Genomic DNA, 23,134 nt, shown 5'->3' with positions numbered 1-23,134 from the left:
AATCATCAGGTAGCTGAAAGAGAAAATATAACATGGCCAACTAATCAGGCAAACTGCGATCGGAATAGCAGTGGAAAAGGACTCAATGAAAACTTAAGCACAAAGGGTTTATATACACAAACCTCAAAAAAAAAAAAAAAACCTTCACATCTTCCAAACGCTATGTAGTTCTCCAAACTTGAAATCTTCAATTTTTACACTTGACAAGAAAAATGGGGAGAACAAATATGGAACATGGAAAACTTTATATAAAATAAACCTCAACCTCAAATAGGAAGACCAAAAACTCGGTCATCACTTTCAACCCGCCACTTACAACGAGGGACTTAGAATTTTAATTTTCTCTTTTAAAGCCCACAAAGCATGTAGAGTCAGAATAGTCACAGGAGCCAACTCTGCTTCATTCATGCTGGAGAACAATTGCACCTAATTGCGAGGATAACTATGTCAAGGTTCTTCTTCCGCAAGCTGCACATTGTATCCATGCTTTATATCTGGATGAAACCAAACTTTCGAAAGTGAGGCATTACACCACATGCCCAAAATAAAATGCCATACATAATAATATTGCAATTTGCATCTTGATGGATATATACATATTTTTACTCCCTACCCCTTTTGTCAATACATATTGGAGAGAGAATTTCCATTTAGTAACTAAAAAAATTATATGATTAAATAAGATTAGGGATGTAGTTGTTTTCATAAGCAATAGCATATCAACTTTTTCCAACAATTTTTCTTTTCTATTTAATTCTTGGCTGCAAACTATTCGATTAAATTTACCCTTTTGCAGATGAGTATCAATCACAGCTTGTCTGACATAAAGGACAATGAACTGAACTACTCAATGTTTTGTCAGACTATCAGCCAGATCAGGGCGGCTGGGTGATGCTACAAAGAAGGAAAGGCTGGTCCATTATCATTATCATGACTAAAACCCAAAATCCAGAGTCACGAGGGACCTATTCTTTTTAAGAAGTCTAACTAAAGCCAAGTGATACGGTTTAAGGTATGCATGAACCCCACATAAATGTCCACCATATCTTAGCAAACTGATAAATGTCCAAAGTTGCTGTTTAACCAAATAGATCATTGGTGTTCCTTTAGAGTGGGAAAATGTAGTCCACGACTCCACGGGAATTTGAATATCTATATTTCAAGTTGATAGGAAATATTTGGATCAAGTTGACAAGGAGGTTGGTCAACAAAAGAAAGTGATAGGAAATATTTGGACCGTTGGTGTTCATTTTAGAAAGGAAGGAACTGATAGGTTGACTTAATACAATAATCCACTTAGATTCATGTTGGTCAACAATTTTTGCAGCACGGAGTGCCATATAGTGATGACACCTTAAACCTCACTTTCCAAATATCTCAATATTTTCACCTTTTATTTTAAAATTCAAACTTGTGTAATATTAGCCAATTCCAGTCCATCAAATGAAATATGCATAATCACATATAATGGAAATTATTGATAAAGTATATAAATAGGAAATTTATAGTGAAAATACCTTTCATTGAAGGTTTGTCATAATCTTTCCTCTCGTCATCATTATTCCAATCACCATCGTCATCATCGCCCATATCATCCCTTCCATCATTACCTATATCACTTTCACTAGCTGTCTCCCATTCAGAATCATCAGTCTCCGGGCCATACATATCACCTCCATCACCCTGACTATGGACCCCACCATGCTTAATAGCTGCCTCTCGAAATAACCAAGCAGCACGCATCTGCTTCTTAACTAGCCGCTCGGCATAATCTGGAACTTTATTTTGCCTCAGTGAGAGATCAGGATCATTTGACTGAGAGCACTCATTTATAAATAAAATAGCATCCAATAAACTCTCTTTCGCTAATCCAAGCATGTCATAAGCTTGTGCTCGTCTCCAGAGGCTTTTGGCATGACGATTGACAGGTTTATGGAGACATAGCGCACGGGTAGCATCACTTATGGCAGCCAAAGGTTGTTGCAGCAAAAGATAGCATTGAGCACGATTACTATATAGAACAACTCTCTCCTTCCTGGATCTCATAGGACACAATGCCAATGCTTCAGAGTATTTCGATGCTGCTCCAGAAATATTTCCAGATGAGAACAGGGAATTTCCTTCGAGCTTGACAACCAATGCTGCAGCCTGCTTAATATGTAGATCTTCCTTGGGCATACTCTTTTCCCACTTTAATCTCTGTTTTGAATTTAATATATCCTCAATCTGTTCTTTAGTGCGACTGCTAGTTGAGCTTCGTCCTGACCCTTGAGACTGGATGCACTCTTGAAGAACATTAACAATTGAATCACCAAGCTTTTTATGATCACCCAGAGTTGTAATCTCCGCAAGGTCAACTAATGCAGGCACCACTTTATCAATCACCTACATAATATAAGCCAAAGCCTTATCAAATACAGAAATCAATTTACAATATTCAAATTATGTAAACTCATAATCATAATCTCTAGCAATTGGTGCTTGTATTATTGAGAGTGTCAGGCCAATAACGAGAAATTTAAAAATGAGTAATTCTTTGGAAACAAGATATTGTAGTATACATCTAGTTTACACTACAAACTTGTGTCTTGTCAAGGACCTGAAGAAGGGAAGTAATAACTAGTTTTAAGTAAGTAGCCTAAACATGAACACAAGCTTCATATATTATTCACAACACCAATGTTTAAATTCTTTAGAAGTTCAAATGAAACAGCTGTACAAAACAAAATACTTAGCCAAAACCATTCTTTATTTCCTTCTCATTAGTCTACTATTCTTGTATTCAGAAATCATTTCCTCCCGTAGGTTTTCCTCATCAGACCTCAACTATCAATGAAATTTGCAGGTGAAATTTGAGAAATTGAAAAGCTTTTTCAACCAAGGAGAAATACAAATAAAAGGCAAGCAGTGTGATAAATCTCGTGGTGAAGGTCCATGACAAATAAAAGGGCTTGAGATTAAGCATAATGGGCAAATGGCTCTTACTTTGCCAATGCAAAGTTGTAGAACTTTACCTTGTGGCATGTATTGGGATCTTGAAGCAGCCATAGAAGACAATCAATAGCCATATACTGCCAATCATCTGAAGACTGAGCAATATTGCACAATGCATCAATAATACCAGGGCAACTAGCAACAGGACCCCTACCAAGCTTTTGATGACAAATTGTTCTTAATAAACCAATACCAGCCGGTGAATTTTCGTTAACAAGTCCACCCCACATGCCAGGTAGTTTTGTCAGAAATTCAGGTTTGCATATGGTAGGAAGGAACTCCTGTTTAAAAGCAAAGCAATTAATTAGCTGAAGCGACCAACACTGCAACTGACTAGCCCATTCCTCCGCCTTCCTGGATTCCATTTCAACACCGCCCATACCACGTGTAAGCAGATCACAGTGATAACTAAGCCTTCTATCAACATATTGGTAAAAGTGTGAATAAACTATTTCCAACGAACTCATTGCCAATTGGATGGACAGCTCAAGAATTTCACCATGACTTGCTATGGCAGGAAAGGTGCTGGCATATGTAGCTAAATGTCCCAATGCTCTAACTGCTACCCTCTGCTCAACCCAAGTTAATCTACCTCTTAAAAGCTCAACCAAGGGAGGAATGACCCCAGCATGCACAGCATTTTCTGCAAATTCCTCCATATTCATTGTGTAGGAACCAATGATATGAGCTGCATAATAAGGAATGTATATATTTTGGTCATGAGAAAGCCAGCGCCGGTTCTTCAGACCCTTCCATATGAGAGCAGACATGCATTCAAATATTCCCAGCTCTATGAATTCTGGGTCATTTGGATGTGCCATAGCTGTGTTCCAAAGGCCACTGATCGGGAGAACCTGACCATCATCATCTTGACACGGAAGTTCTCTAAAGAATTTCAGTACACTTGCTCTGCGTTTGCTTGGATTCCCTTCCTTCATAACACAAAAGAAGCATCCCGGGTATGGACAATCTGATGAAACTTTATCCATGCTAGCTAAATTAGAACAACAACCTCATATATCAACAAATCAATTCCTCATCAGGTAGCTGAAGCAAGAAAACCACTTCAAAACTGCACACAAGTCACATATCAGATCAGCCAGTAATCAGCACAACACCAGAAACATACCAACCAAATAATCAATTCGTCTGTAGTTCCCTAAACAACATTAGATTATCGGAAAGAACAAAGTAAGAAGAAAAAAATACAAGACATTGATTCTATTTACAACCATAGATGATACAAACTAAATTACAAGTCAAAATTGTTTAACGCTTCTTCTTCACAGGCGTTAAAAGAGAAAAAGACACCCACCCACATCATCAAATGTTTTAATTAATGCAAAACTCTGACTTGGAACATTTCTTTTTTCTTTTTTCCGTCTGAAATAGTAAGGGTAAAGAAACAGTAGTTGCTGAAACAGAAAAACCCCATAAATATTCTCAGATAAAAAAGTCAAAACCAGAGTGAATCACGGACAGAGATAGGGTAAGAAGAGGATCATACTAGCTAGCTAGTAGCTACAAATCAACATTCCCGCATAAGTCAACCAAATTTCCACCCCAAAAAAAACACATATTTTGTCTTTGTTGTGTTGCAGCAGAAACAACCGGTTTTTCCGGTGGCCACAACCGATTCTATCATGCCAAAAAAAAAAATTAAAAAGTGGGTGATACTGATACGATAAGATTACCCTCGTTGCTTAACGGTCTTTTCACAGTAACAGCGAAAATAGAACGCAGGAGCTGTGAAAGGACGAGTGAGTTGTAACGGTGAGGAGAAAGAGAGTGGTCGCTTACGGCGGAGATCGGCGATGGATGTAAACGACAGATCCAAATTCGTCGTCGTGGGCTACAACCTTGGACCGTTCGAAGTCGGAATTCACGTGATTCTCGGATGCTTTATGAAATTTTTTTCTCTCTCTTTCTCTCACGCTTTTCTCACGGCACCGTCATCTTTGATCTAGGTTAAATTTTCAGAGAGAGAAAGAGAGAGAAGAGAAAAAGGGAGTGAGCCGAGAAGGAAGACAACGAATAATGCTGCTACTACTGCACTCTCTACTGTTCAAGTATAAATTTAAATCATTTTTTTTATTTTATTTTGATAAATCCTAAAAAAATTAGATACAATATTAAAAATTAATAATAAATTTAAATATATGCTTAGTATCTTATATTTAAATTAAATTTATTTTTAATTTCTAGATTTAAAATTATTATTTTAATTTTTATAATTCTCAAAAATTTATTTTGTCAATAATATAAGTTGGATTTAATTTAGAATTTAATTTTATACTTTTACTAAAAAAAATACCAATAATTTCATTTTATATAATAATATTTGACAAATTTTTTAATAAAATTTGAATATAACAATTAAAATATTTTTTTTAAGATTATATGATTAAAATGATTAATTTTATACATAAGAAATTAAAAAATATTTTTTAATTTAAAAATTTAAAAAATTATTTAAATCTTAATAATATATTTTAATTATTTTTTAATAATTGTTGGTATTATTAGTACAACGTTCTAGTGATTACTGTCAATGCTTAGTTGCTTACTGACATTGCTATCATCTCGCTAAGAAAATCGTCCGCTATTATTCCGTGAAAGGAAATATATATTTTTATAATCTCTTTTTAAATTAAAAATTCAGAAAGATTTAATCCTGCTTTAGTCGCTTTGAGTTTATCACTTTATTGTCACAATAACGTGAATAAATTTATTTTTGTAATATAATATTAGTAATATTTAAGTCTTGAAAATTTATTTTTAGAATGTTGTAAAAAAAAAAAAAGTTAGCCAATAATAAAATCATTGTTAAAAGATAATTTTTTGCAATTTTTTTATGAATAAGATAAATATTTACAATTATCAAGTTATCTTTGCATTGCACGTATAATTTAAATTTTTGAATAAAGATTATAAATAAAAAAATAAGGAGAAAAGTATATATTTGTATTATTGATTAAAGAAAATAACATCTTAAAGAAAATAACTAAACAAATGGAAATATTTTTTCAATGTAAGAAATTTGTTTTGGTAGACAAAGAAAAGCCAAGCACAATGTTTGAGATTTTCTTTTTCTTGAAGAGTTCCAATAAAAATAGTTTAATTATAATGTTAAAATAAATTAATTCATATATACAATACAGCAAATATAAAATCTCATTTTTAAAAAAAAGTAATAATAAATACATTTTACTTGCCCAAAAGTTATATACAATCAACGTGGCATAATTTTCATCACATTTCTTAAGTTTACTTATCCAACCTACATATTCATCCGATAAAATATAATTATATAAACAAGAGTTAGTATTTTGCTATGAAAATAAAATCATATTAATTATAGAACATTACTTTTTTTATTTTTATTGTCGTATATTCCGCAATTTGTATGGGTGGTGTTTGGGCGAGATCCCATCGTGGATGGGGCCAGTTGCGCACTGAATGCATGGGATAGGCATTGGCCAATTAGATTCAAACCCATGCCATGCCGATGCGTAGAGACAATGCGGAAAAATCAAAAAGTGAAGGACTTGCATGACCCACTCCAACATTAATATCAATATTAATATATTTACAAACTAGTAAATAAACCGTTAGTTATACGCATGGATGTTTTTAAAATGCTTCCCTTTTCATTAAATAATATTGGTTTCCTTATCATCAACTTTTTTTATTTTTATATTTTCCTGTCAATACAATATTATTTAATTTTAATTTTAATTTTAATTTTAAAATTTGAATCTTAACATATTATATCAAATTTTAGAAAAAACATTTTCTTAGAAATAAACAAAATTTTAAATTATCAAAATACCATTTAATACTAACTAGTATTTTAATTTATGTAATACATATAAATATTTATTATATATAACTAAAACTTATAATAATATATATATATATAAATATTATTTTTGAATATATTGATAAAATTTGTATAAATAAATATTTTTAAACATATAAATTATATTTTAGATTTATATAAGTAATTTATATTATAGAATAATATTACTTTCATTATTGATAATTTATTTTAAAATATTAAAATATAATTCACAAATAATTATAATAAATACAAATTGAATTAGATTAGAAGTTAAAATTTATTATAAATTCTCTTATTAAAGAAAAAGTCCATAAAAATGTTCTTTCAAAAGTTTGTGTTTAATGTATAAAAATTTTATTTATTAATGATTTATTTTAAAAATATTAAAATTTAATTTATAAATAATTAAAATAAATAAAAATTGAATTAGATAGAAAATTTAAAAAAATCTCTAAAAGTTTCTTCGAATAAAATAAATATTATTTTTAATATATAAGAGTTGATTTGAAGTTAATTTTTAAATATTATTACAATATTTATCCATATTATTAATAAAGTAATAAATCTTTATTTATACTTCTATACTATTAATAAAGGTTTTTCGGTATGTACATTTTGTTAATCGTGGTTGTTTATTAGCTTCCAAAAATATTTTTTCTCTCCCATATTTTTTACTTTATTTTTTATTATTTTTTTCTTTACTTTTTAAAAAAATTATTTTTCAAAAATTTCACACCTTCAAATAATTAATAAAAAATTGCTTACACTCTTTAACTGTTAATTAGTCAAACATATTTAACTTTAATTATTTTTATTGTTTTATTTTTTAAAAATATATAAGAGATATAAAGAGTCTTTTTTACATTGGCACTATTAATAAATGAGACATCTTTTTTCATGTACACATTTTATTAACTATTTTGTCTCTTGATTTTCAAAAGCCTTTTTTCTTTCATGTTTTTTATTTAGTTATTATTCTCTTTTTTTTTTCTCTACATTTTAGTAAACTTATTTTTCAAACATTTAATACCATCTAAACAACTACTAATGACTTCATGTCAATGAGCCAAATCTAAAAGGAGTCAAGAGGGGTGGATTAGAGTTAAAAGAATAAGGTTCAAATTTTTATTGAACTTTAAATCACTTTTAGTAACTTACTTTTTTTTAAAATACTTTTTCTTATAAATATTTTATTAATTTTGATCTTATATTGTTTAATCAAATAGAGTGGTGGTTTTTATTTTCAAGGGTGTAAATAATATTTTAGGAGGTCTATAATTAGAAAATGAGATGTGCTTATTGGACTTTAATGATCTATGAAAACATCATTAAACATATAGTCTATATAGAGACACCAAACATTAGTGGAAGGAAGAGAAAGATAAAGGTTAACGGGATAAAAACTAAGTACAAAAAGTCCATCATAAAATTATAAAGATAAAATTAATATGATAATAAATAATAATGGTTTATCATAAACTCCCTTATTCCCTTCCCCACTTTAGACAAAGTTTAGCCTTTGTCTGTTATTTTAAACACTTAATTTTATTCTCATACCAATAAAAATCTACAGTAAATTTTAAAACTTGTCATTGCATGCTTGATGTTCAAAAATGTCAAGTCTTACTTTCTTAATATTTTTTTTAATGTAATCATAGTATTGGTACACAGTATTTATTGTCAAAAAATATTTTTCTTTTAATATAATTTATTTTATGTTCAAAATCAAGATTTGAATATAAAATATTTAGCTAAAAAACATAAATCATTGTTATTTGTATTAAAAAACACAAATTATTATTATTTATATCAACCAATATTAATACTTTATCAATTATTCAAAATGGTAAAATAAATAACGAATAATTCTAAAGCCTAAGCACTAAATCCGAAATAAATACCGTTAACGAGTTGCATAACCTAGCGAACACAACCAAAAAAAAAAAACTAGGAAATTTGAAAATTGGAATTATCATTATACCCTTACTTACAAAGTTTCAGGACTTATAGCCAAACTTAGGGGTGGGCAAACTGAACTGAATTAAACTGAACTGAACTGAACTTATACAAATTATACTAAACTTAAAAGTAGTTATCATGAACTGAACTAAATTAAATATTAGTTCAGACGAACTAAACTGAACTATTTTTTTTTGTCATTGAACTGAACTTAATTGTACTATAAAAACTTGAACTGAACTGCAATTTAAACTACACTGAACTGTTATGATATTTTGAATTGAACAATTTTGACTCATTGATATATTAAAATAGGACACATTTGCAAACTTTACTTTATTTTCCATTTTATTTAAATTTTTGAAAGAAAAAAATATAAAATTAAGTCAAACAAACTTAGTAAATTTTAAGCCTAAAAATAAGTAGTCCAACATAGCTCAATTGATCCGTTAGGTTCGATAAAATTGATACAATTTTTTTATCACTTTTTTTCTAAAGTTTTAGTTATTAGACTATCGAATTAATCCATTAAGACATAACATGTTAGACACATTTAATTTTTATCCTTTTATAAAAATAGTTCAATTTTTATAATTTAATTCAGTTTTATAGTTCAATACAGTTAACTTTCCAACATTTCAGTTCAATTCAGTTTTTTTTTATAAACAGTTCAATTCAATTTTTTTACAAACAGTTCAATTTTTTATAATACAGTTCAGTTCAGTTTACTATCGGTTCAATTCAGTTTAATTTTTTTTCCCACCCCAAACTATTATGGACCTTTTTCTAAGCTAAAAGACCCGATACACAATTATTGAAAGCAGAAAATCTGCCTCATAGGGCTGGAACGACACAATAAGTCATGATAAGCCCATCACAAACTGTCTTTCAACCAGGCTGGGTTAACGATCTTCCTCTTGGCCCTTTGTGGTATTTCCCGCTATCATACCTATCATAAAATATTAATATTTTAAAAATTACATTAATCATTAAATTTAAATATTAATTAAAATTTTAATAATTCAATTATGATCAAATTGATATTAATAAAATTATTATTATTATTATAAAATTAAAATTAAATAAATATAATATTACAATTTTATAATATTAAAGATTAAAATAAAATATTATTTTAAATTTTTAACATTTAATATATATATAAAAGTGTAAATTATTTATAACGTAATATTTAAGCTAAAATTTTAATAAAATACAACAATGCTTATTAATAGTAACGTGTTTATATCTAGAATAAAAACTAATTAATTAATATAATATATACTATAAAAAATAAATATATTAAATTTATAAATAAAAATAAATGATTAAATTATATCTATGAAAAATTATTATAAATAAATTATTCTAATTTGTAATTTTTTTATTAAATTTTTTATAAAATAATTTAAATTAAAAAAATTAAATCAGTTCAAATCAATTTCTCAATCTCAGATCAATTTTGACTGATTCTACTAATTCGATATACAATAATTATCTGACTCAACTAACAACATGTTTGGTTGCACAATAAATCTAATTTGATCCACATGTTTGAGAAACAACAATGAATAGCTTCGGCTGATTTTGATCATTTAGACTAAATTTTATCATTCAATTCAAATTTTAAACGTTATTAAATCGATTTAGAATTAATTTCTGATCCAACCGGTACTACTCATTATCTTTCTTTTGTGTCTGCGTTCTTTCTTCCACCACAATATTGGATTACTTACAGAAAAATATTAACAATAGTTGTGAATGTTGAAACAGCCAAAATAAGTTTTAGTAATTGAAAATAATTAAATATTATATGACATCAATGATGTCATAAGATAAATCGAATGAATTAGTTACTTAAGAGTGAATGTTACGACTATTTGATTTTGAAACATAAATAAATGACCAGTATTTCAGTCTGTGGATTGCAAGAAAGAAGTTTATTTTACATTGAATTTTTTGTTAAGTGTAATTATTCTCTCATCTTAATTTCTTTAAATATCATTTTTTTTATTTAGTCACTTAAATATTATAATTTTTCATTTTTCTAAATAAAAAAAATCATTACAGGAACTAAATAAAGGTCCAAATAAATAAAAAAAATATTTACTAAATGAATTTGGAAAATATTAAGAATAAAATAAAATAATAAATTTTTAAGGGTACATATTTAAGATTATCTAAAAAAATATTATAAGAAAAATGTTCATAACAAACTCTTTTTTATAACGATAATATTGGTATAAAATATTTATAAATGAGTGACTAATTTTAATCAAATCATAAGTGTATATAAGATAAATATTCATATCTTAAAATAATAATAATAAACTTATTAACATATTATTATTATTATTATTTTTATTCGTTAAAATTTATTGAAACTTTGAAATTAAGAGTAAGATTTATTAGATAAGAGATAAAATTCACAAAATTTGTTATTTTTAAACAAAGAGAAGAAAATTATATGTTATAAATAATGTGATGAAAAAATATAAATACAAAAAATAACAATATTCACTTTTGTTTTTTTTTTTCTTTTCATGTTAATGAGTAAGAAGATCTTCTTCTTAAGATATTTATATAATGATTAATGATACGTAAAGCCTTGAACAACCAAAATTAAGTATTTGCTCAAATATCATTATTAGATTTAATCAGCTTACACCAACTTGGAGGAGGGTTTCTTTACGAAAAGTGTCAGCAAATTATGAGGCTGTTGTGCTCTAAATGACCCAACACACTTTTCCAATTTCCACTTGGTTACATTACATTACCACCTCCCACATGCCAATCACTGTCGGCGCCCAATTCAAATAACTACGATGCACCTTGCGTCAAACTATAAATAATTAAATGATTTTATATGTCGCTGTTATTAAGATGATAAATTATTCCTGAGTTCATGCAATAGTTTGCAATTTTCTTTTTTCATTTTTATTTGCTTCGGTGGATTAATTACGCGTAACGGGAACAAATACCTTCACTAACTCGAACACTCTATCCTTTCTTCGATTTTTTTTTTTTTTTTTTACTTTTCTAGATTTAGTTTTATTAGATTAATTTTGCATATATTAAATGCAAAATGTTACTAACAAGTAACATTACTGCTATCTCTTATGTGATATGAAAAATATATTAAAGATAATCTAACAGTTGTTGTTCAAAAATGAATTTTTTTCATGACGCTTCAAATAATAAAGATTGTTTCCACTTTTTGAATGTTGGTTGTCCTATGATTGTTTGATGGTACACTAAATGAGCAAGAGAACCAATTTTAATATATCTATATTAGTCTTATATAAATTTAAAATAAATATAGGAATATATATATATATATATATACTAAATTGTTGATATATTTTAATTATATTATGTATTATACTGATCTCTTATTGATTGAGTGAATTGAACAAATTTTTTGACTGTAATCGACTTGTCAAATACGTTTTGCAAACCATCTTCCATGATAATTGTTAAATACGTATGTAATTCTTACTTAATTTAAACAATTATTGTTATATAGTGTTTCTAACTCTTGTTTTTTTTTTTAACCACAAAACCCTTAGTTAATAATTAATTTCAATTTAAGATTTAATTATTTAAATATTAAGTATTCTTAATATTTTTTTTTGAAATATAACACAAAAATAAAATAATTTAGAAATTATAAATTTTAAAGAGAATAAACCATATAAAATACTTACTTCAATTAAGAGAAATTCGTTCAAAACGACTCTAAACAAACTAATTTTCTTAGAGCAAGTTACTTGAACAATCTAAATAAGAAAAATTTACTTAAGATTACCACAAGAGTGCTTTCGACAAATCAAATGAAAAAATAATTTTGAAGGCATATAAATCCTCTCTAAAAACAAGTTACATAGACATTTCGAGTGAATGTATTAGACTTAAGAACCCATAAGAATTGTTACAAAAAAAAAAAAGTTCTTTGGGAGGTATTTCTGAAATAAATTTTATACAGGAAGAAATTCAAATAAGTAAAGTTTGCAGATTCTATTTCCACGGTGAAATAAGAGAGTAAGAAGAGCAGACTAGTGCTGTTTTCATCCAAATGGAGACATGAAAAATGTTGTCGTCATCATGTGGTCTTATTTATAGAACAAGCTTGTTCTGTTACTTTTGGATAACTAATCATTAAATGGAATAAAATAAAAAATAAAATGATAAGAATAAGAAAAATAAATACATAATTATAGTATAGGTAGCTCAATTTCGCTTGCCTTCTCCTCCACCATCTTCCACGTAAGTCTTTTTCCTTCTATCAACTCTAGCAAGCACACAAATGAGGAGAAAACACGTGGCGTAAATCCCGTGGATCTTCCAATTCGTCTTGGGAGGTTGCTGCAGCACCACCCTGTGAAACACTGTGACGTAGTAATGCAGCCCAACGGCGAAGCCCACGAAGATCTGAGCGAGGCCCAACAGCCTCGAGCCCAGCCCACAGTCGGTGGAGAAGACGAGGACGAGGTACATCAAGAGGAGCAGCAAGTAGAAGACGTAAGCGAGAGTCTGAAGCACCTGCAGGCACATGTAGGTGGACCGCGAAGTAGAGTATAGAAACTTGAGCGGTTCGAGGCCAGTGAACAAGGACGTGACGCAGAGGATGGTGAAGTAGATAGAGAGGTAGACTTGGATGAAGATTAAAATTTTCTGGAGGGAGAAATAGGCTTTGATTGTGTTGCAAAGGAGAGAGACTAGGATCAAAGGGATGAATATGAAGGCGCAGGAAATAATGGTGGCCACGGTGGGTGCATATTTTTTGCCTACGTAGGGTTTGAAGCCTTTTGTCATTTCATTATTGGCTTTGGTGATGTAGGCTTTGGAAGTGGTTGAGATTCGTTCCAGGTCGGGGATGAGTGTTCGGTGAAACTTGTTGGGTAGATCTGTGAACTCAGAAAGTGAAACCAAACCATCTTCCTCGTCCTCGTCGATAAACCAACTCGGTGGTGCTTGTTTCGTGGGTTTCTTCGGGGGAGTCTTTTGTTTCTTGTTTGTGTCTACCTTGGTGGCGGTGGCTTTTGTTGTTTTGTTACTTGCTTTCGCGAGATCCAATGATTTCTTGCTTGAAGTGGGAACGGGGTTTGGTTTGGATGTGACGTTGAGTTTCTTTATTTTTTGGGTGGTGGAATTGTTGAGCTTTTTGAGGCTAGTGTCGGTGGGAGTGGTTTTGGCTTTGGAGGGTGAATTGGAGCTAGGCTTGAGTGGCTTGGTTTGGTTTTTTGAGGAAAGGGTGGTTTTGGTGATTTTGGTTTGGGTTTTGGAGGAGAGGTTAGTTTTGATGGTTTTGGTTTGGTTTTTGGAGGAAATGTTATTGGATTTGATGGTTTTGGTTTGGTTCTTTGACGAAAGGGGGGTGGTGGGGTTGATTAGCTTGGTGGACTGGGCGGCGGTTTTCTTTTTCAAAGGCTTTTCTTGGTCTTCTTTTCGGGCACCTAACATTCTCCTAGTGCTAGAGCTAGATTGAGGATCGGAGAAGGCACTGAAGCATGCAGAAAGAGAAAGGAAAAACACAAGAGAGAGGAGTAGTACCTTTGTCTTTGTGTGAGTGAAATTGACGGGGTGAGCCATTGGCGAAGGCAACAACGTATCCTGGAATTTCCTTCAAGATCTACGAATAGAGGCTCCCTAAGATCTAGCTATATAGTAATTAATACATGGAAGAGTCACATGCGAATTTAATATACATTTGATTTGGGACGACAAAGGAAAGGAGGAGAGGACTAAGGGGAGGATTTTATACTTTCTAGTTTGCACTGTTGGGTGGGTGTAAGTGGAGTGGAAAATTCAAGTGTGAATTTACGAAAAAGAGAAAAATGAAGTTAGAGTGGAAGTGTGTGCTGCCAAAGTAGTAGGAGACGAAGACCTATCAGATCACATGGCGCGCATGAGACTGTAGATCGAATTTCACCACCTACGCGCAAATGCCGGACCCCCAGCTATTGCTGCTTCATTTGCTCCATGCTGATTGCTGCCTCATTTGCATACACCATACCTCAATTCTCATTAATTTCAGTAACTTCCTTACCCAAAAGGTTACCACTATGAAAGATGACAAATATATAGAATTGACAGACACTTAAAGGTCAATTTAATTCTTCAAACTATAAAAATATTATTTTAAATTTTTATTATTTTAGCAATTATTTTCTAATTTAGTAATGTTAAATAATAATATTTACAACTTCGTAATTTTAGAAATTAAATTAATTGATGTTTATAATTGGATTGGAGGGACTAGTTTATATATTATTTACCAGAGATTTTGTCATAAAACAATGATAAGTTTCTTTAACAATCTATACTATATATTCACCTAAAGTCCTCGTCAACATGTCAACCTATCAACATATCTCAACTTAATAATCTCCACCTAGCGATCTTCATCTTTCACGTGTCAATATATTAGCACAATTCAACCAAAAAAAATTTGCGTGTCATCTTTTTCATATTCTTTGCATTTTTTTGAGGAAGTTTTAATTTTTATTTTTTTTAACTTTCATCTTTTTAAAGTTTAGGATTATTATTTTTAACTTTTACTATTAACTAGTTCTCATTAACTACTTATATATTTATTAAGAAGTTAAATAATGATTTCAAATGACACTCATAATTGTTTATAATACTATGTTAGCATGTAATATATATATATATATATATATTTATAAATTTATAAAATAAATATTATTTATCTATTTTAAAATGAATGTTAAAGACATAAAAATAGTGATTTTAGATTTTTAAAAAGATAAAATTAAATAAAAATGTTTTACAGGATCCAAAATCAAAATTTATATATTTCACATATACAAAGTAATAATTTTAAATTTTATAAGAGAAAACTATTAAATATATTTTTACAATGATCAAAATTAAAGCTTAGTTATTTTATTTAGAAATTATGAGAATTGCTTGCTTTGTTGAAGAGAAATGTTAGCCATATTTAGTAATTTAACTAATAATAAAATATGTACCGAGAATGTGGAACACTCATTTTTTTACACAAGTGTTCATGAGAAGAAATTATAAAGCCAGGGAAGAAAGGAAAGTGGATTGATCTTAGAGGGACAAAGCAAATCATTTTCAGATCACGTTTAGACCTCTGTTAGACAGTTATGCAAAGTCTCAGAAGTGGATAAGCAAGTGGTGGCCCAACCCATCACAGGCTGATTATCGGACCCAATAGATTTGTAAACTTCAGAAATTAGTGTTACATTTCACACACGCAAAAAAAAAAAAAAAAAACCATCAACTTTAACTAACGTAAAGTGAAATATTGATCAGTGTAAAGTTTTAACGTGGAAGAGATAAAGTGAAATCACCACGCTAGGGGATTTTGACTTTTGAGACATCAAGAATGATTGAATATGATCCATTTGTCAAAAATTGATAAGTAGTGAGCATGATATCAACACAAACTTCCCCCTTGTTTGTTTAATTATGTTGGAACAAAAAAGCTATCTAACAATAAACATTATAACAACTGTCAAAAAAAAAAAATTGTAACATTTGATCAAATGAACCACCATTTCCTTACAAAAGTGAACTATTGGGGCAACAAAACTTTCTTATCATCATCATCCACGTCGACACTCTCTTCCCTTGGATATTCAATGTCAAACGTGCTACTTTCCTTACCATTCAGCACATTTGATTCCAAAACGTGAATTTCGCAATGTTCTTCTTTTGTGCCATCTTCCACTAATGCAACCATTCTAGCTCGTTCCCTGTCCCTTGGGTATGTGCAGTAAAGCAATGAATACACGGAGACACATATTGTCATCGGTATTATAATTGCAGTATAAAGTGCCTTGGCAAGTGATGCAGCATTTTCCCTATCTGTTTCAATTTCCACGGAATCTGAGGATCCACTTGGGATCGGTCTATAACCATAAACACGCTGAGCCAAAACTCCAACAATAGGTGGAGCAAAGGATGCCAAGATAGACTCAAAAGAACAATCCAAAGCATATATTGCTGTTCGGGACTTCTCCGGGACTATTTCTGCAAATATTGGACTGTTCACACTGTTAAATTTCACGAAAACTGAACAAGGTGCAAATCATCGATGTTCAATATTGTTAGCTGTAAAATGCATCTAAATAGACTCCAACAATCTTCTTTTCATACTTTTATTATATTTAGAAGATTTCGATTGACTAAAAATAAGATCATAATAATATATATAAAAAAAATAATTTTTATCTTACGAGTTTTTGTAAGATTTGAATTAGAGTCTTTAACACATTTTTCTTAAAGACTACGCAATATTCATCACTATTCACTTGTTTTGTAACAATTAGGTAGATGGATAATTAATTCATGACTGTGATTGTTTCATTCCGACAAATGCTGCTAGCGCCTAGATCAGAATGATTACAACCATTATGCACTCATGGGGTCAAGAGATTCACCACTGCCTTCACTAGGAGTAGGAGCTGAAAATATTCAAAATGGGTTTTGACTCATCCCATTGGGTGCTTGCAGAAAGATTGAATGACGCATTATCTTGGTATTACGACTGTGTGGGGTATGCAGGTGTTTGAAAACACTGACTAGTCTACTTCCATGATTTGGTATTAAGAGGCCATCTACTAATACAAACCCAAAGTATTTCGACCGGAAGCTAAAAACTAATCCCTTTAAGAGTCTGGTATTTTGTAGCAGATATTTTTTTATTCACACAAATATGATGATCAAAATCGAACCTCTGACTACATACTCAAATAATAAAGTTATCTAACAACCATCTCACTTTGTATGACAGTAAATCTTGTAACTTTGACTCTAGAGAACAAAAACTATTAAAGTTATGGATACGTACTTGTTAGTTGCTGGAGCATTCCAAGCTGTGGTGAATCCCATAATGACTAAAACAAGACCATGCACGAAGGCAGTGGATGAATCATCAGGCAACCCCAACAGCAAAATTGCTGCTAAAGGAATAGCTGAACCAGCGCTAATTTGTGACAATATTATTCTCCCAGAGTTGGGTAACCTTTGTGATAAAAAATCTCCCATCCACCCTCCAAAAAGAGACCCAAATGAAGCAGCAACTATAAATAGGGTCCAAAGAGTTGCTGTTGTGACGTGGGAGAAGCCTATTAGTTCCAACCAAAGCGTGGCAAATGACAAGCCTGACCAGGGGAATGATCCAAACACTCCCTGAGCCACAATTATCTGAAACGTTGGGATTCCAATAACTGACTTTGCTTCTTTCAGTAATTCTTTCATTTCAGAATAAAAGGACTTGTTTGGAGCTTGAGATGTTGGTTTCTTTGAATAGTGTGGATCATTAGCGAAGAGGCGTACCAATAGACCCACTATAACACTGATCAATGCAACAAGATGGAAAGCTATTCTCCAACCAGGTATACCTGCAACCGAGGTTGAGGCTATAAGTACAGAGAAGAGACCACCGACGATGCTTCCAAGGTTTCCTGTTAGTTGCAGCCAACCAAAAGCCACACCACGGTTGTTATCAACAGTTGAGTCAGCAACCAGGGACTGAATTGCTGGAATAACAATGGCGAGTCCTATCCCATTTAAACCTCTTGAAATTGCTACCTGATAATCCATATTATGCAACACGAAGGACGGAAGGAGTAAGGAAACATGTACATTGATTCAGGGAAAACATGGGCCATGAAAACACGTAGGAGTAATAATTCATACAAAATTGTAATTTTTAATTTTAAGCAAATGATCTTTATGTTATATTTGATAAGTGTTTAACTAGTCCGATGAAATCTGAATTTTAGACACTTATCTAGCACAATTTTTGTACATATTGATATAATTTTGGTTAATATATGCTTAGAATTAAAGAGGGACTTTTAATTTATGTTGTTACATGGAGTGATGACTTTTCTGACCAGATTTTGTATTCATTTTATAGGTTTTGAAGTCTGGAGGCAAACGGCTCAGCCCTTCAAAAGGGCTGAGCGCTTTCAAGCCAGAAAGCCCTTTAAAAGTGCACCAAACTGGAGGCACTCAGCTACTCCAAGGCGCTGAGCGGTTTTGGCCCTGGAAGGAGTGCTCTCTGCCTCCTAGGCACTCAGCGGATCTGAAGCGCCTAGCCCCTTGTGCTTGCTTAATAGTGAAGAATCATCTCAGGCGCTCAACGGATTTGAGGGACTCAGCCCTTCAGATTATTTCATGTTGAAGAATTCTTCAAACCGTTCAGTCGTTTTAAGGCGTTGAACAGATTCTTCTCTTTCCTGCCTACTCTATTTTAATTCTAGCACTTATAAAAAGGCAGAGGAGAGAGAAAAATAGCATCACAAGTTGCACGAAGAGAAGAACAGAGAGAAAAAAGGAAACAAAGCATTTTGGAGCTCGTGGGGACGCGATTCTTCAGAGGATCTCTTTCTTCTACCTTTCTTCTTGTTGTTTTGTGATTTCTTGTACCATGGAGAGCTAAAGCTTTAGGGTTGGGATTGATGTAATCATCGAACTCCTTTGTATTCCTCTTTGATTCATATATATATCTCATCTATTACTCAATGTCAGTGATTTGTTTCTGTTCTTAATGCTTTGATGAAATGATCATTTATCTTTGATTTTGGATTTAGAATTTGGTTGGAAAATATTTTCTGAATCTAGACTTGGAACGAATCGCCTATTAGTTTCAAAGGTCAGGAATGATTTTGGAATTAATAGTTGTAAGAAGTTCTGACTCTTAATGCAAGATATTTAACTAAATGAAGTGAAGAATCATTCATTGAGTTAAATATCTTAGAATTTCTTATCCTAGGGAATTGGGTTTGAATGAATATAGAGAACTCAATGACCATGAGTAATGGAATCATTTAAAAGAATCAATAGGAATGCATAGGAGAGAGATTGACGAAATCTAATCCTAACTGTTTCTCATGTCTATTTTTCTTAAATCTAATTTGACTTTTGGTTACTTAAGTTTGATCTACCATTTACATCAAATTTTGAACATTTGTTATTACTCAAGTTTTAAATTTACAAGTACCTATTAATATAATAGAAATCAAAGCTTACTTCACAAGTCCCTGAGGATCGACAACCTTTTAACTATATTACAGAGACTTGAGTATTCTTACTCAGAAAACCAATAATATTTATCTTAATTAGTCGTATGATCATGATTATGGTCAATCCTGAAAGTTAATGATAGAACTTTATGTCTCAAATGGAATGACATGAGAGGAGAAACTTTTTTCTAGACGAAGGAGGTTAATTTCTTTTATGTAAAATATCATGTTAGGGACAAAAGAACCTCACACTTCTAAATGAGTCTATACAACTTGGATGAATCATTAGGTAACTTCTAAATGCCAAAAGTCTCATAGTTAAACAAATAAACTGGTTAATTAATTATAAAAACAAGACTGTTATTTCTTAGCAAACCTTCCTTTGCACGAATTTCGCAAGTGTCTATTTTAACCCATTAGTATTCTCTACAATTTCATTTTGTAGCAATTAGTATTCTTGAAATTGAAGATCTAAATTGGTTACTTTTAAAAAGATAAATTACCAAGTATGGCAAATGTAACTACTATCTATTTCAAAAATTAAACATAAAAAATCAAATTCAAGTTGAACAGATTTTTAAAAATACATAACTAAGATTCAAAGTATAATCAAATTGTTGGGAATAACCGAATATACTTCCACATCTATAAATGTATAATAGACATTATGTAGAAGCAAAAATAAAAATAAGAAGTAAAAGAATAACATTAGTATTTTTACATGAAAAACCTTATAAATGTGAGTAAGAAAAAATTATGAGACTTAGTTCAATAAAAGATATTCTCTCTTTCTCAAAAAGATTATTCAAAGAATCTCATCCTTTTTGGATGACTATCTTTCAATTTTCACAAAGTGTGGTGGAAACAACTCACTTTTTTTTTTCTTCAAAGAGGAATATAATAATTTTCTCACTCTACTTCTCTCTTTCACTTAAAGAGGATTCATAAATGAATTGAACGGAATTAACCACTAGTGACTCCTTCTAGGTAGTGACCCCCTTTAATTCAATAAAAGATCTTTCTTTTTTCTCGGGAGGATTACTCAAAGAATCTCACTTCTCTCGAATGACTACCTATCAATTTTCAATAAGTATAGTGAAAACAACTCTATCTTTTTCTTAAAGAGAAATACAATAATTTTCTCTCTATTTCTCTCACACTTAAAGAATTCTTAAATGAATTAGACGGAATCAACCATGGGTGACCCCTTCTTGGTGGTGATCTTCTATTTTCTAAGTGGTAATTACTCGATCACAAGTTTATCTATTTATAGGAGAATGGATGACATGATCTTTCATTCATTATTCTTCATTTATTATTTTTCATTTATGAGTGAAAATTTTAGATTGATTTTTCAACACAAATTAATTATTATATTAATAATCTTTTCAAATAAAGTGTTATTTGTCAACAAAATTCATTTGTATTATATGTTTTTTATCTAATTTTTTTGTCGGTGTAAAAATATACTTAAATATGATAAGAGTTAAGAAAGCCAAATTTATAGTAAATGTTTGATACATGTATTTTTGTAGGAAGAGATATAAAGATATTGATTGGTTACTTTTTTAAAAAAAAAATATTTTGGCATGTATTTTCTCAAATATATTTCAAAAAAACCATTCTTCACTAAGTACTAATTAAAAAAAAACTTAAAGAAACAATAAAATTAAGTTGATTAATAGTAACTTATCTTACGTTTAATGTCCAAAATTGTTTTCTTTTTTAAGAAAAGGAGGAAAACACCTGTGACCTTCCTTTACTCACAAACTGAAATAATACTACATTATAGATTAATTTCACGGTTAAGAACATTTTTATCCTAAAAATATTATGATTATAAACAATATACAGATAATATATATATATATATATATTTGAAACGTTAGAAATCAAATCAAATAATGTTACATAATTCATAAAATATTGAAAGAAATTTTAAATTAATTTATCAATATTAGTAAAATATATTAACATAGATGAAATTTTAATACTTTAAGAATTATTGATGTAATTTCATTACTCTAAAACTATTCGGGAGAAGAAAATACATGATGAATCATATTAACAGTTTATTAAAAGGATAAAAGTGATGTGAGTTTTTTTTTTTGTTTTTTCAAGACACATTGAATCGTGTTGGCGACTGAAAATTTGAAGCGGTCAAAAGGCGTATAGATTTGTGGTACGTTCCAACTCGGAAGCAAGAGGTGACAGAAGGCGTTTGATATGATTTATGAATAAGAAAAGCAAAAGAAGGGAAAGAGGTTGGAACCTGGAAGAAGGTGGAGGAGATGGCAACGAGGAATGTAGCAGCAGCCCAAAGAAAAGCACCGAGAGCTATGACATGTGCACGATTGTGACGCGTGGCGAGGTAAGCGGCGAGAGGGTAACACAAAGACTGAACAAGTGATCGGAAGAGAGTCAACGAACCCAACGCAGTGGGGTCAGCGTTGAGAGCAGCGCCAACCTCTTTATACACTCCTGGCAGCAACGACTCATCCGCTCTCTGCATAATACTCGCCAGATTCACCAGCACTAACGTCACTGTCTCCGCTTTCATCTTCATTTTCATTCTTCAACGTTCAACCAATTACTCACAGGTCACAGGGACCCATGCTCACATAGTCACATGAATACCACGATGGGGGCAACGCACACCCTTTGCCTTCAACGTAATTAATTCCATCAGGTTAGGTTTATACTTGACTTTGGTTAGTTTACCTGTTGCTTTTTTTTTTTCCAATATATTAATCACCATAAATTGGATGTGGGTTAACACCAAGGATTTAAGTTAACCTACGTAGAGTTCGAAAGTCACAAAATATGCTACTATTATATTTGCTGGCACTTGTCTTCTTCTGCCCCATGTGCTGCTATCTATTTTAAATGGTAACGAAAGAACAAGTAGGAGCTATACGACTAAAAAAGAACTAATAAGTTCATGGTACGCGCACATTAAAAATAACAAGTTGATGGTATTCTGTAGAGTGCCCCTTTAAGTTAATCTAACATACCTAAGTACTATTTTAAAATGGGAGTTTGGATTTAATTTAATTTTATAAGAATTATTTTTCACTTGTATATTATTTATTTATTTTATTTTTAGTTAATGTGAGTGTAGGATATAATTTTTTCTTAACACAATTTTTCATGTATATCATTATTGAAATTGATAAGTGAATAAATGATAGATGTCACTTTTAATGATTTAAGATAGAGGTGACCAATTAACAAATTATGGGAGATTTATCCTTGTCTTTATACAATCCGAAAAGTTGATTGAAATATTTATATAAACTCGAATTCGACC

General features: G+C 30.7%; 3 protein-coding genes across 5 annotated transcripts; all 3 read right to left on the bottom strand.

Moving 5' to 3' along the window:
- Nucleotides 1-65: 65 nt before the first annotated feature.
- LOC109789584 (ARM-repeat/Tetratricopeptide repeat (TPR)-like protein) lies at nt 66-5,049 on the bottom strand. 2 transcript variants are annotated; one of them, XM_083069259.1, is made up of 4 exons: nt 4,689-5,049; nt 3,015-4,066; nt 1,518-2,385; nt 66-494 (listed from the first exon to the last, which is right to left on the bottom strand). In XM_083069259.1, the coding sequence occupies exons 2-4, from the start codon at nt 3,981-3,983 to the stop codon at nt 448-450; spliced, it is 1,884 nt and encodes a 627-aa protein (XP_082925385.1). In that variant the 5' UTR covers nt 3,984-4,066; nt 4,689-5,049; the 3' UTR covers nt 66-447. The 2 variants fall into 2 exon arrangements, with proteins under 2 accessions (XP_082925385.1, XP_082925386.1); XM_083069260.1 differs by having other exon boundaries at nt 4,795-5,049.
- Nucleotides 5,050-12,888: 7,839 nt separating this feature from the next.
- LOC109789585 (uncharacterized) lies at nt 12,889-14,810 on the bottom strand. The gene has a single exon (XM_020348565.3). The coding sequence runs from the start codon at nt 14,387-14,389 to the stop codon at nt 13,028-13,030; it is 1,362 nt and encodes a 453-aa protein (XP_020204154.1). The 5' UTR covers nt 14,390-14,810; the 3' UTR covers nt 12,889-13,027.
- A 1,416-nt stretch (nt 14,811-16,226) lies between these two features.
- On the bottom strand, nt 16,227-22,674 carry LOC109789589 (uncharacterized). Of its 2 annotated transcripts, none has more exons than XM_020348569.3 (3): nt 22,097-22,622; nt 17,643-18,385; nt 16,227-16,836 (listed from the first exon to the last, which is right to left on the bottom strand). In XM_020348569.3, exons 1-3 carry the CDS (start codon nt 22,394-22,396, stop codon nt 16,365-16,367), a joined length of 1,515 nt encoding a protein of 504 aa, XP_020204158.2. In that variant the 5' UTR covers nt 22,397-22,622; the 3' UTR covers nt 16,227-16,364. The 2 variants fall into 2 exon arrangements, with proteins under 2 accessions (XP_020204158.2, XP_082925384.1); XM_083069258.1 differs by having other exon boundaries at nt 16,628-16,822; nt 22,097-22,674.
- Nucleotides 22,675-23,134: the final 460 nt, after the last annotated feature.

Source organism: Cajanus cajan, chromosome 2, assembly GCF_000230855.2.
Source record: "Cajanus cajan strain Asha chromosome 2, NIPB_CcT2T_4, whole genome shotgun sequence".
Lineage (NCBI taxonomy): Eukaryota > Viridiplantae > Streptophyta > Magnoliopsida > Fabales > Fabaceae > Cajanus > Cajanus cajan.
The sequence above is the reverse complement of the archived record's forward strand: the minus strand, read 5'-3'. Positions and strand labels throughout refer to the sequence as shown.